The following is a 13,812-nucleotide window of genomic DNA, read 5'->3' on the forward strand; positions in this document are numbered from 1 at the left end:
CAAATTATGAAGTGTTTCCAGTTAGTAAAATCAAAGGAACATCTGCAATGTATTAAAAGTCTATCAGGCAGCAGCCAGAGCTTTCTCTCCGTTTTTCCATTAAGTTAATTACGAGGGTCAGTAGCAATTGTGGGGGAATGTTGACTTTTCTCTGGGACCCTCATAAAGTTTAAAGCATAAAGTTCTTCTGTGATGCTATGTGCTTTGTTGCTGTGGGAGAGAGTGGAGAGAAGAGAAGAGAGAGAAGAGAAGAGAAGAGAAGAGAAGAGAAGAGAAGAGAAGAGAAGAGAAGAGAAGAGAAGAGAAGAGAAGAGAAGAGAAGAGAAGAGAAGAGAAGAGAAGAGAAGAGAAGAGAAGAGAAGAGAAGAGAAGAGAAGAGAAGAGAGGAGAAGAGAGGAGAGGAGAAGAGAGGAGAGGAGAAGAGAAAGAGAAGAGAAGAGAAGAGAAGAGAAGAGAAGAGAAGAGAAGAGAAGAGAAGAGAAGAGAAGAGAAGAGAAGAGAAGAGAAGAGAAGAGAAGAGAAGAGAAGAGAAGAGAGGAGAAGAAGCCAACAAAGAGGTTATGTTGTCAGTTCAACTCAATTTCTTAAGGTGGTGTTTATATACCTGTGCCTGCTTAAAAATGAATAATTTTAGGTTCATTACTACTCTACACAGACGTTCTGTATCAGAGAGAAAATCCCACAGATCACAGTTCAATCCTCTTGCAGACTTCTCATGGGAATTCATCAGAATGGATGGATTTTTAGGTGTGTTTTAGGAAGGAAGATGTGACCAAATCAGGGGAAAAAGTTATCCCGAAGGCTTTTAGCAAGAATTTAGTTCAAGATGCTCAGCTGCAGTGATGGAGTCCCAGAACCACTGACTAGAGAGGCAAAGCTGGTTTGATTTAAGCCCCGTTTTCCCTCCACACTGGGAAAAGCTCCTGCAGAAGTCTCCCAGTGGATGTTTGGCTGGCTGTGAGGATGCTGCAGGCTTCAGAGGAGGGCTGGGGGATTCTTTGGACACGGAATTAACTGGTGGAATCTCAGGAGATTGTGGGTTTGACACAGATGAGCTCCAAAACGAGACATCCTGGTGAACTGATCCGAAACTACCCAACCAGACACCCTAAGCCCTAGAGATGATTTCTGTAATTGTATCTATGAAATCTGTCGGTTTCCCACTCTTCTTCACTTCTGATAACTGCCAAGAGCCTTTCACATCATTATTTCCTCCTCTTTAACCAAACACTGAACAACAAATTAAACAACAACTACTCCTTTAAGTGCTTTACACTTAGGCTTAACGTGTTTGCACTCGATTTGGTCTTTGCAAGAAGGAAGAACTGTTTTAGAATTGCTAAACAATTCATAGTAACTTGACCTTCCCCTTTTCCAACACCTTCCTGCTTTATTTAGAAGCATTTGCAGTATCCAGTCCAAATTGCTGGGGCAGGGACTTGTCATCAGAGAAATATGTAGAAATGTCTGCCTGCTATTCTTGGGTAGGCAGCCTGCTCTGTGGTTTGATCCTCCAGCACTATTCCTTTGCTGGATGTGCTTTACTTTTGCTTTATTGACCTTCTGATCAAAGAGCTTTAAGCCCTGGACTCGCAGACCTGCTTTTGGAAGGGGAGATTTCGATACGGGGCTTTTGTATTTCTGTTTTTTCTACATTGTGTGTGACCCTTTTAAACCGGATTTCCTTGAAGTCATCTGAATGCTGCCCCGGGTGCCCAGGGCAGTTAAGTGTGTGTCACACAGCCTCCGCAGGGGCTGTGGTATTTGCAGGGATCCTATCCTGCTTTCTTGGTCATAATCTCTACTGACAGACGAGAAGTACCACTGTTTGGTGACTCATGGATCCACTTAAACCACAATTTCCCACAGAATTATAAAACCGAGCCTCTTAATAACTCTCTTTAAACTACAAAAACAAATGTTCAGCTGGTATTTTTTGTGGTGGCTCTCTAAGTGCTCTGTTCCTGTGTCACAGAGCAAAATGAGAACCAGCTGTAGAACAATATTCTACTGACATCATGTATATGTATGTGCACATGAAGAATTCTTCAGACATTTGGTAAATCTTCTCCTTTCCACGCTGCTTTGTAATAACGAATCAGTATTTCATTTTGGTGTGTGATTTAAGTGTATGAAAGGATCTAGAGGAAAAAAATGATCGCTAGGCTTTTAGCATTTGGATGAACCCAGAGTTTCTGAGCAGAAACTTAAAAATAAATAAAAGGTAGGAGGAACAGGCTGTCATTTTAACTTATTTTTGCTGTCCTTTAGGCCAACTGCTTCTTCTGCAAAGAAGAAACATTTATGTTTCAGAATGATAAATTTACTGTGGCTGACTCTTCCGAAACCATTCCTGACGCTGAACAGCATTTAAATTTCAGGTCAAAGGGGGGAAAAAGTGGGGCTCTCTTCTACACAATGTTGTGACCCAGTTTCTATCACAGGAGATGAGCTCAGTATTGCATCCGGTACCTGACCACGTACTGGAGCCACCAAGAGCTGGGCCCTATCCCTAAAACTCTGTCCTTGGGAGCTGTAAAAGTGGGGAAAATCAGCTCCGCTTATTAGAGAAGGGGAAAGATGGGCAGCGCAACACAAAGAATCTGCCTGTCAGAGCACTGACAAGAGAGAAAAGAGAGAAGAAGAGAGAAAAGCCCCATCCAGCCCTGCAGCGTCGGCATGAAAAGTTCTGTGGGGGAGAAGGCTGGGGAATGGCACTGAGGAGAATCCAAGGGCTGAGGGATATCCTGGGGATTGGGAACAGCTCTGGCATGAGGGGTGAGGACGGAGGGATGGGAAGGTTGAGGCAGTTTGGGAAAACAGCAGGCCTGGAGCAAGGCACGGCCCAGCCACGTGGAGAGAGGGGACACTGGGTGGAGGGATGTGGTGCCGTCAGAAAAAGGAAGGATGGGTGTCCTCAGAGAGGGGGAAAGCCCAGGAAAGTCAGGTGTGGAGCACCAGTGTGAGACAAACAAGCAGAAGTGGAACGACCTCTCCTGGAGAAGCTGGGGGATAAAAGCTTTGTCATCTGCTTCAGATTCTCCCGCCTGTCGGGAGACGTGGGGGAGGCCACACCGGAATTCCACAGGGAGCTTGAATCACAGCCCTGTGTCACTGAAAGTGCTGAATGACAGAGGATTCCAGGCACCTTGGAATCCTTGAGAGCTTTTTGAGTGTCCTGCCTCGGTCACTGTACAACTCCAAATTTCCAACGCGCTGTTTGCGCGACGTTTAGTGAATTCTGGGTTCCGACTGAGTGTCCACACTGCAGGGTGGATCTGACCTGTGGGAACAGTGCTTCCACCAGCCCTGCGCTTTCCCTCACATGCGAGGGTGAAACAGGGTGGAAAAGAACTTTACCACTAATAATTGTTGTTAGAGTGACATGTATTTTAATTGACATCGAGATGTCTGGGGAATAACTTCACCAAAGGCACGTCGGAACACCAGAGAGTTTGCTCCCCCTATTATTTTTTGGGGTCTTACGTGTGCATGGCATTGTACAATCTGCCTCACACATAGTCATCCCTTGGCCTTGCCTGTCTTTGCCTCCTGTGGTGATTAATTTTACGCTCTCCTGGACATGCTCAGTTTGTCGTGGCGGTCTTTGAGGGTCTTCAGAAGATGAGGGAAATGGAGTTTTCCTCTAGCAAATTTTTCACTTTTATTCCTTTCATGTGTGTTTTGGCCCTTTTCGAACTTTTTCAAGGCCAGAAATCAGTTTCTGCTGCTAAGAGTCTGTGTTTTTCCCTTTATTTGCATTCTTAGCTTTGTTATCCTGTTGAGTTTAGGTAAGTCTTTCTTCTTCTCACTGAGGGGCTCTAGATGCTTGTCCTGTCTTAAAATATGTAAAGGGTAACGGGCACAGTGCTCGATATTTACTAAATGTCTTGGAAAATGTAGTTTAAAGTACATTCTAAAGCACTATTTAAAATACATTCTAAAATACAGTGTATGCTCTGAAGTTTACTATAAAGATCAGCTAGAATTTCTAAGCCTCTGTTTCAAGGGAGCACTGCAGGGATTTCTGAGCTGTTTTGGGAAGGCCAAACCTTGGAGGTTCTTTCTCAAGTGCCAGGTGAGGACAGGGCAGCAGATCCTGTGACAGCAATGTCTTGGTGAGAAGTCAAGAGTGTGTGGCCTTCCAAAATCAGCCTAAGGAGAGAATTTTTTTCCCTTGTCCCACCCTGGACCAAAGTTTCTATTTCTTCATGGCTGTTCTAAATTATTTGATTCTGAACAGAAAGCCTGTCTTTTAAATTATGAAACATTTTATGGAATTGCGTTAACCCAGCTCCAGCTTCAGCTTCTCTCAATATTTATGGTTTGCTTGCAATTCTTTAGTGATAAAAAACCTGACTGTACCTTACCGATGATTTACAAGGATTCCCTGATCCCTCCAATGTTCAGGAGTTCCTTGAGAAATATCCCTGTGTCTGGATATGTAAATGTGTATTTTTAGCCATGTTCTGTTACATTTTCCCGGCCTCAGGATTGGAAGTGTGAGGGAACAAAGGCACGAGATGTTCTAACTTGTCACAAAATGAGCAATGAAACGAGTGTTTGTCAGATTACACCGCCTGATAGTTGAAAGAGAGTCAAAATCTGCATCAACACAGGGACCAGAGCTCAACTGCTGCACCGCAGCTTGGTGTGCTGCTCCAGCTGAACGTTGGCTGTGGAGCTGACACATCCCTTGAGCCTCTCCTTTAGTCGTGGCCTTTCAACAAACACCTGGGCTCTAAAGCGAGCAGAGGTTTTCAAGCCTCTCTCCGAAGGTCACTGCGAGACTGGATTGCTCCTTTGATGTGGGATGTTGAAAGGAGGGGGCTTTGCTCCATGCAAGTGTGACGGTTCAGGTTTGTTTGTGTGAATGAATGCCACCCAACTTCTCCTCTGAGGGGAGAAGAAAAACTTGCAGAAAATTTGTCCTTAAATTGATGAAAAGCTACAAAGAAATCTGAATTAACAAGTCCTCCATGAAACCAAACCCTCTTCCAACTGCTCCTTTCTTTAAATGAAAATAATGAACACAATTTAGCAAAAAACCCCCTCCGGCAGGCTCACCTGGCGTCCCATTCTCCTCCTCCCAGCCACAATCAACTGATAAAAAGAATTTTGATACATCCAGAAAGTTTAAAATCCTCTTTCCAGAGAGTGTGACGAGGGAGGCATCATCTCAGAGACCCATCCAACACTCTTTTGATCTCTCTGGTGCTCATCAATTTTGAAACAAAATCAGGAAAGAACATAAGGATTTGGCTCACATGTATGCCTTGTAGTTACTGCCTATTTTTTGGATCCTGATGTCATATTTGGAGTCTATGAAGGGCTCAGTGGTGGCGTAGGTCTGAGTGAGTGCTACCACGCTGGCTATGTCCTGAAAATCGTAGTGGTTGTCTACCTTGATCTGGAGCCATCAAGCCACAAGAACACAGCACAGACAAGAGAAAAAAAGAGCAATTAGGAATAAAATGTAGAATTCGGTTGCAAATGGCATTCGTGAGAAGCATGGTTTTGACAACGTTTAAAAAAAAATTGGATATTTCATCTGATTTCTGTAACATTCCTGCTTTAAAATGTCTATTTTTTCTAGGCAAAATATTACCTGCTCATCTGGAGAAAGCAATGTGCAGACACTGGAATTTTATTTTGCCTTGTTTTTGTTTTTGTTTTTGTTTTTTTGGAGTGATGCTAGTCCATTATAGATCTGCAGGCCTCAGATTTTTTTTTTAGGTGCGACATGCAATTCCAATCGATGTAGATTCTTGCTGGTTCTGTAAATTGCTCAGATAATGGAATATGTGTGGACCCCACCAGGAATTTTCACATCATCCCAATCAGCTTTTCCCGTGAGGGAGGAGCTGAAGGATCCCAAATCCTGGTGAGGGCAGGCTCCAGGCAGCAGAACCATTATTCTCATTTTTCCCTCTTCTCTGAAGGAGTTGGTCTTTCCAGGGGTGGGATTTCTCACTCTGCTGAGGTGATGAGTGGCACTAAATTTACATTTATATTCACATTTACATCTTGAAAGAAGAGGGGGATGGAAAAGTGGGGAATGCTGATCTAGGGGAGAGGGAGGAGGAGATTTTAGAGGGCAGAAGGGAGGACAGACATCACCTCTGGTCACAGAGGGCAATCAACCCCTGCAGGGCACTCAGAGCTGGGGAAGCAGGGAGTGAAAGGGGCTCAGGAGAGGAGCCTAGGGGCAGGTGGAAAACAGGAAGGTGGGACTGCACCAGGCTGATCCAAAAAGGGCATTTCAGGACGGTGAGGAAGCAGGCAGGATCAGGATCTCCCATGGCATCCAGCATTAGGAGCTCTTTGCCCCCTGTTTGCTTCTCCTGCTCCTGGGACTGAACAGGGAACCTGAGGGCCATGGCTAAGGGGGGAACGTGGCACAATAAATGGAATTTGGTGGGGATAAAAGCCTGAAGTCAAAGTATTTGCCCCCAGCTCTCAGATGGAGAAAAATACAGAGTAATTTGCCATTTGAGAGCCACAAATCAGACACAAGGCCTGCTTCCAACTTGATTTCTTGGAGACTGACTGGGCTGTATGGGTCTAACTGGGACCCTCAGGGAGGGCTGGGCTTCCAGGGGAACCTTCCTTGGCTCTCTGATTGCATTTAATCTTGGAGGGCTTTAAATATTTATAGCTAAAAGAAAAAAAACCCAAACATTTCTAGACATTTGATATGAGGAACACTTCTGTGCATTATTTCCGCTTTTCTCAAAATGAGAGGTGAATATCCAAAGTACAGCATAAACATTCTAACACTTCACATATGCAATCCACAGACAGTGCGGTTTAATTAGTGGTTCAGTCTGCCCTCAATTAAATTGGCTGCTGGACTTCCAATGATTTACTAAATATGAAACAAAGCAAAACAGTCACAGGCAAAAAAATAACATACAAATTGTAATTAAATCAGTTTTCTATCTGAAAATAGTGGCAAATATTATGTTCACAGAGCTTTGGAGATTCAGGATGATAAATGTAACTATTCTCTGATTAACTGCTTTAAAATCTACACCACTTCTAGCACTGAAGTGTTTTCAGTGAGCGAAGTTACTCTGGAAGGGCTAGAAATCGTCACTGATAGCAGTGAAAATGGGATTTAAATGCTCTCCCATCGGCCCTGCCCTGTGAGATAAGCGACACCAAAACATCTGTACTCACCACTGAAATGCAATTACTTAGGAGAAAAAAAGCAGCAGTTATACAGAGGTATGGAACAATCACAGACAACACATCAAGATAGGAAATCACAGTTCAGAATCAAGCCGAAACCAACAGAGAACCAAGGCAAAACCTTCCCACGCTCCCAGCTCCAAAAAGTCGGATTGTGCAACAGACCTCGACTCTTGAAGAGTTTCAATGCAGACAACAAATTAATAAACAAGGTTTTGCTTCGAGAAAGCATCTCAGCACAGTTCAAAGCACATCCCACACGGGGCAACCCTCAAACTGCAAAGGCCTCAGTGTTAAACTACTCGGGGCATGTTTTCATTTTCCTAGAGATGCTTTCTTAGCATGGACAGGCAGAAGTTTGCAAGTCTGGGTAGATAAAAGGTAAAATATCAGGGGAGGAATGAGCATGCACAGGTCAGGGGCAAACCCCAGGCTCCCAACATGCAACAAGTAGCATCTGCACCTTTCCCATGCCTGAGTGAGCATGTCCAATCTTCACGACAACAGGAAAGGTTGGCATTGTGAGCTGGGGGGGAAACAAAACAGGCACATTAGAGAAGAGAGACACCACGAGCTCAGTGATTAAACAGCATCGGTTAGGGAAATTACTGAAGCATGACCAGAACATGGCCAAAGCTGTTCTGGCCATGTGGAGCCTCAAACTGTCCATCCTCTGTGTTCTGGTGACTTGCTGGGTGTATTTTCTGAGCACAATGCTATTCCCAATACAGACAGTTGGTGTTTTTAACTCAATCATAACTTTTTTTTTATGTCTTTTCACTTCGCTTTTTAAACTGAATTTCTGCTCTTTCCTACTTTAAGTTCTGCTTCTGTGTTTTCTGACCCACACTCTTCAAGGCTATGATTATGCTTTGGCATTAATGATGCCAAATTAATCACCTTTTTCCCTTCCAATCCCACTATTTAGCAGGGCTGTAAATACATTTTTGACCACTTCTGAAAGCAGTGATGTATAATTCACAAGAACTTGCTTTAAAGGCACTGATGCAGAACACCCGAGTTTTCTAGGGAAGGCTCCAGCCTCCGCACAGAATGGAGGGAATAATTTGGAATTATCCAACCACTGAAATCAAATACACAGAGGCACATGAAAACACTTTGTCCAATGAAATGGGAAAGCTTCTGTCCCTCCAAAAGTGCTCTGGATGACCACTTTTGCTTCCATCATTCACCTGAAAAAGTTCGAGATCTCCCAGTCATGGGCATGGTTGGCACCGCTTTTTTTCCACTTAAAATTTCCATGTATTGACCCTCTATCCATCAAGGACAAAGCTCATTTCACAGAAGAGGTTTATAACTAGAAATAAAAAGCTGAACACCTTCAACGTGTAATTAAACCGGGCAGCAGCAGGACAGTGCTGCAGGCTCCAAACCCTTCCTTTAGTGCCACGTTCCAGCACAATAAATACAATCAGAGGCAAGGCTGATGCTCTGGAGCATAAACTAAGAATTGTTAGAGGTTTTATGAGACATTGATTGGTTTCAGAATAACCAAAAGCACTTGCATGACACAGTGGAGGTCACCTCTACAGGAATTTAGGAATGAAGTTCTTGCTAAACTGCAGCAACCCAAGTTCCTGCTTAGTCAACATCCAGTCACTGATGTATCACTTTCAGATTTTTAAACCAGGCTCTTTTTTTCCCTCAGTATTTGGGGGTAGGAGAGGAACAAATCATTGCCAGACTCTAGATTCACCAGGGCAGCAGCACATTTCTGTGAGTGAGCTGCAAACCACTGCAGTGGGGTTTGTAATGGAAACGCTGGCAGAGCTCTGAGCACAGCAGTACAGATGGCACTCCTGTAATTAACAGCACCACGGATCTTCCTGTGATCCCAGAGCTGTGGAATCCTCTGTGGGCCACAGGAACCAACACAACTCACTTAACCAAAAAAGAAAAAAAAAAAGGAAAAAAAAAAAAAGAAAAGAAAAGAAATAGAAAAAAAAAAAAAAAACAGAAAGAAAAGAAAAAAACCACCAAAACCAAACAAAAAACCAAAAAAACACAACCAGAAAAAAACATAGAAAGAAAAAAGAAAAGTTTTCTCCCTAAGAAAAATGCAGAAACATCATTTTCCCTGGACCCTGATCCTGAGATTCCACCACATCCCAACACAGACTGAGAGAATAGGCTCTGGATGCTGCAGTTCAAGCTTCAGAGTGGAAAAAACCAGGCAGGCAAAATTCAATAATCCCAATAATCCAATAATTCAATAATCCCAGCACTTCTCTTGTTTGTAGCTCTCTCTGGGACAGGCCCATGAAATTCACCAGTTGTTATTCTGGGGTTTGAGCAGCTTTTCCTTTATTCTTGCTCCGATTTTAATGACCCCAGTTTTCCCTCTGCCATCGTGCAGCATCTCTCTGTCACCAACCCATGGCCAGGGGATTGTTCTGCCAACAAAACCTGAGATGTCCCGTGGAAATTCAAGAAAACTTGACCTGAGTCCTCCCATCCATTTCCCAATCTGCTCTTTTCTGGCCATTTTGGCAGAACAGGCACACCCCAGACTATTCCTACATTTGGTGAACATTGTTTATGACACAAGTGTGATAGTGACAGTGAAAATTTACCAGCTCCATGGATTTCCCTTTAATTTGCATTATCATTTCTGATAACAATCATTTATATTATAATTACTGCTATAAAAGCTGTTTGCTTTGAAAAGTATCACTGAGAGGAAAAGGCCATTTTACAAAAATATTGCAGATTTTTGGAAAGCTTTCTTAAATTCAGAAAAGTGAAAATTCTACTCTGGCAATTAAAAACTGAGGGGAAAAACCCAAAGAGCAACCAGAGAAAGTGAGAAATCTGCCAAGTTCATAAATGTGAGGGATGGAAGTGTCTGCACTGCATGAGCCCTTCCACACACATAAAATATACACAGAATGCAGCAGAATAAAAAAAATAGGGTTGCCAGAACTTCTAACTTAAATAGCAATGCAATAAACGGCCATTATTAATTGGACAGAAACCAGAATATTTGGCAAATGTGGAAGAAAATTTTCCAGATTTATAGTCATAGATGAAGCTGATTGGATTGGTAATAAATATTGGTAGCAACTGGAAAAACTCCTGGCTCGGAGTGGGGTCACATATGCAAACAGCTGAGGAACTGAAATCTGCTAACCCAATGCCATTAATCAAAATAACAACAGCCAGTATTCAAATTTTATCCAGGGAGGATAAATTTCACTTCTAGATGAGCATGAAAATCTAAAAAGTCAGTTGATTTCGTTATTCCCTTATTGATGTCACAACAGCAGGAATGATTGTTATTAATTATGGCTTCTTAGCGTTTCATCTGCATCAACCTTTTCAAACTGAAGATTTTTTTGTGCTGAGAGCTCAAAAGGCAAATATTTTATTCCAGCAATCGTCAGTATCTGGCCACCTAAAGATTCCATAACTGTGCTCATTTCGTTTCTTTAAAAAGGATTATTTTAGTTGGCTAAAATTCCACAATACCTCCAGTATCCCCCTGACTAATCTGTGGTGCAGGTAATTCAGTGACCCAGTAGGTGGCTACAGAATTAACCAGCACGGTCCCCATCTGGATTGTTGTTTGCATTTTTCCGGATGGAATGGAAATCCCTATCCTTCCCCACTGCAGAAACTTTCTGGAGTTTCTAAGTCTGGTTAATAGAGTGTCATCCTGCAATTAAAAGTCTATTAATTTAAAATAAAAGCTTCAAATTTAAGCTTCATACACTCTGGTGCTCCATGGTTTAAAAAATCTACTGCAATTTACGTATTTTTGAACAACTTCAATACGAGCTGGTTTTTCTCCCAAGAGATACAATTTGAATTCTTCGAAATTTACTTTGAATTCTTTTAACTGAGACACAGTGCAAAATACAATCAAAGACTTCTATAAAAATAGAACCAGGCAAGGATCATCTGCTAAAAAAAAAGGAAGAGTCAAAAAACCCCTCTGCTGGCAACAATACAGACAAGAGAGTTTTCTGGAGGTGGTATTCACCCTGCTTTCATGTCCTCGAGGTTGAGCTGACGAGAAAAGCCACAATAGGGGAAAAAAGAGGGGGCGGAGAAGCAGTGACAAAAAACCCCCAGATGTTGCATAAACATGACTTACCTCAAGTTCAGTGTTTAAATATTTATCTTTCCAATAATCCCCAAGCAAAGTTCATTTAACCACTCGAGTTCCATGTAATTTATTTGTGGAATATGCATCAGCCTAAATCTAATTTTGCTCTGCTTACTTTGGGGAAAGGAAATTAAAAGTGAAATAATGAAGGTGGCCTTTTATTCTTCTTCTTTTTATTTTTTTTTCTTTCCCAGAAACAGGCAGGAAGAGCCCTAAATCAATAAACAAGCAGCAGATGTACTTTCTCTGGTCTGTTTGGTTTGCAGAAAACACAATTTCCAGATAAAGTGGGGGCTCAGCCAGGCAGGAGCTCCGTCACCAGCAGGGCCAGCCCAGCCCTGGCCCCTCAGCAGAAAACCTCACACTCCACCAGCTGCTGGCCTCGACAAACACAGGCACAACTTTGGGGATGTGGAGCCACATTTTCCACTTGGCAGCTAAAAGTAGGTGTAAAACTCCCTCTGCAAGGAGTGAGGTTTAATACCCCCAAGCCAAAGGGGAAGCTGAGGTGATTTGTGTTATCTTTTTAGCCAGGGCAGTGAAGAAACTAAAAGTTCCAGGGGATAAAAAGAGTAGAGCTTTAGCTTATCTGTGGGAGAGGAAAATGTGCCTTGTCTGTGAGTCTTTGACCCAAAACTGAAGGTTGAAGTGGTGTGTGATAATAAAGTGCAATACAGGTCCCAGGGCCACCCCAATTCTCAGGGACATCAGTGGGAATTGGTGCAGGATTGGAAGCTCTGAGCTCCCTTTTGAGACACCTTTGACTGCCACCAGCACCTGGAGAGGCTGGAGCTGCACAAAGCAGCTCCGTGTGCCCCCTGAAATCAGGCAAGGGTGGAGATCATCTTGGCTTGGGGAGGGACTCCACCAGATCACCCAAAACACCTTTGTCCCCACAACTGGTTTGTCTGTTAAAAAATCCCAGTGATCTAAACCAACACACAGTGATCTGATGGCAGAAAGTCGGCTGTTTTCAAACCTGCACAGCATGAAAACAGAAATTGTCACTGGGGAGGAAAACACAAAGTGTGATTGCAGTGAATCAATGACAGCAGCTCCCACCGACCCCTGGTAGAAACTCCAAAGACAAAAACTCGGCAGAAACAAAAATTCTGTTTTGATTCTGCCGTGTCAGTGTTTAATTCATCCTTCCACCAACTGTTTGAAAACTGCTGCCTCGAAAGTCAAGCAACACTTTGCCACCTTATAAAACAGCTACCCAAACTGCTGTGACTATAAGCTGTAAGGATTTTTTACTGTGGTACCTTAGAGGTGACAGCTGTAAATACCTGTTTGAAGCAGGCTGTAGTTCATACTGGAATCTAAAATCCATGAAAGCTCACCTATTTGGTGAAATGCTACTCTAACTCGCAATTTTCAACATGATTGCACAGGTTTGGTACAGGATGTGTAGTGTGACTTCATCAGCTAAAATGAAAGTGGATTTTAGAGGTAATTGCAACACCAAATGAGAACCAGGGAGGAAAGAATTGAGCATTGAGCAGGCAACAGATAAATTATTGGTGTGGAAAATCCTGCCTGCTACCATTCTCAAATAAGATCCATTTGCCACAATGAAGAGAAAATCAGATTGATATGGATAAGAAATTGGGCTCTGTGCACAGCCAGAAGCTAAAGCACAGAGCAGGCAGCCCATGCAGAAGACTCAAACTGCCTGACAGCTGGAAGGGGCAATGAGGTGGCTGTGGCATGTCCCATGGCAATGAAAAACCCTTGGAAAAAGCTGTCTGGACAATCCCCGTGCAGCAGAGTTCAGTGCTCCTGGACACAGCCCCCAGGCTGAGTGTGAACTCAAACCCACCAGAGAAATGCTGGTGAGCAGAGCCCAGGGATGTGCAGAGTGAGTGTGTGGTGCTGACTCCTTGGAAAAATGGGCTGGGAGGGCACACAGCAGTGGCAGGAGAAAATCCCAGCACAGCCAGGCACAGGGGGTTATCCTGAAGCCCTGGGATGTCCCGCAGCCCTGGGTTATCCTGGAATCCTGGGTTATGCTGAAATCCTGGGTTATCCCCAGCCCTGGGTTATCCTGCAGCCCCGGGTTATCCTGGGTTATCCTGAAATCCTGGGTTATCCCCAGCCCTGGGTTATCCTGCAGCCCCGGGTTATCCTGGAATCCTGGGTTATCCTGAAATCCTGAGTTTTCCTCAGTTCTGGGACATTCCCAGCCCTGGGTGATCCTTAGCTCTGGGTTTTCCCGCAGCCAAAGGCTGAAGCTGAGGAGGAGATGGGCAGGGTGGGGATGGGCAGGAGAACACCCCGGAGCAGAGCTTCCCCTCCCCACCCCAGCTCAGGGTGCTGTCCCTCCTTCATCCATCACCTGGCACCTCCAGAGGTCAAAGAACCCCAAAATCTGGGGCTCAGGGGATTCAGTGCAGGACTCTGGGGGCTAGGAGAAGACAATCAGGGATGGTAATTAATGCCCACACTTGCTGGTGGTGGATACTAATTACTGGAAAAAATAACGAGGC

At 43.7% G+C, this 13,812-nt stretch overlaps 1 protein-coding gene across 1 annotated transcript in view; it reads right to left on the reverse strand.

Annotated features, from left to right (window-relative positions):
* SYN2 (synapsin II) overlaps positions 1–13,812 on the reverse strand; it is a 145,441-nt gene that overhangs the window by 23,881 nt on the left and 107,748 nt on the right. The window contains exons 6-7 of the mRNA XM_066195674.1: positions 7,658–7,720; positions 5,268–5,410 (exon numbers count right to left, since the gene is read on the reverse strand). Coding sequence (XP_066051771.1) covers positions 5,268–5,410; positions 7,658–7,720 — 206 coding nt within the window. The remainder of the gene's footprint in view (positions 1–5,267; positions 5,411–7,657; positions 7,721–13,812) is intronic.

The sequence above is a fragment of the Chamaea fasciata genome, unplaced genomic scaffold (assembly GCF_029207755.1).
Source record: "Chamaea fasciata isolate MVZ Bird 193981 ecotype frontalis unplaced genomic scaffold, bChaFas1.0.hap1 SCAF_13, whole genome shotgun sequence".
NCBI classification, from domain to species: Eukaryota; Metazoa; Chordata; class Aves; order Passeriformes; family Sylviidae; genus Chamaea; species Chamaea fasciata.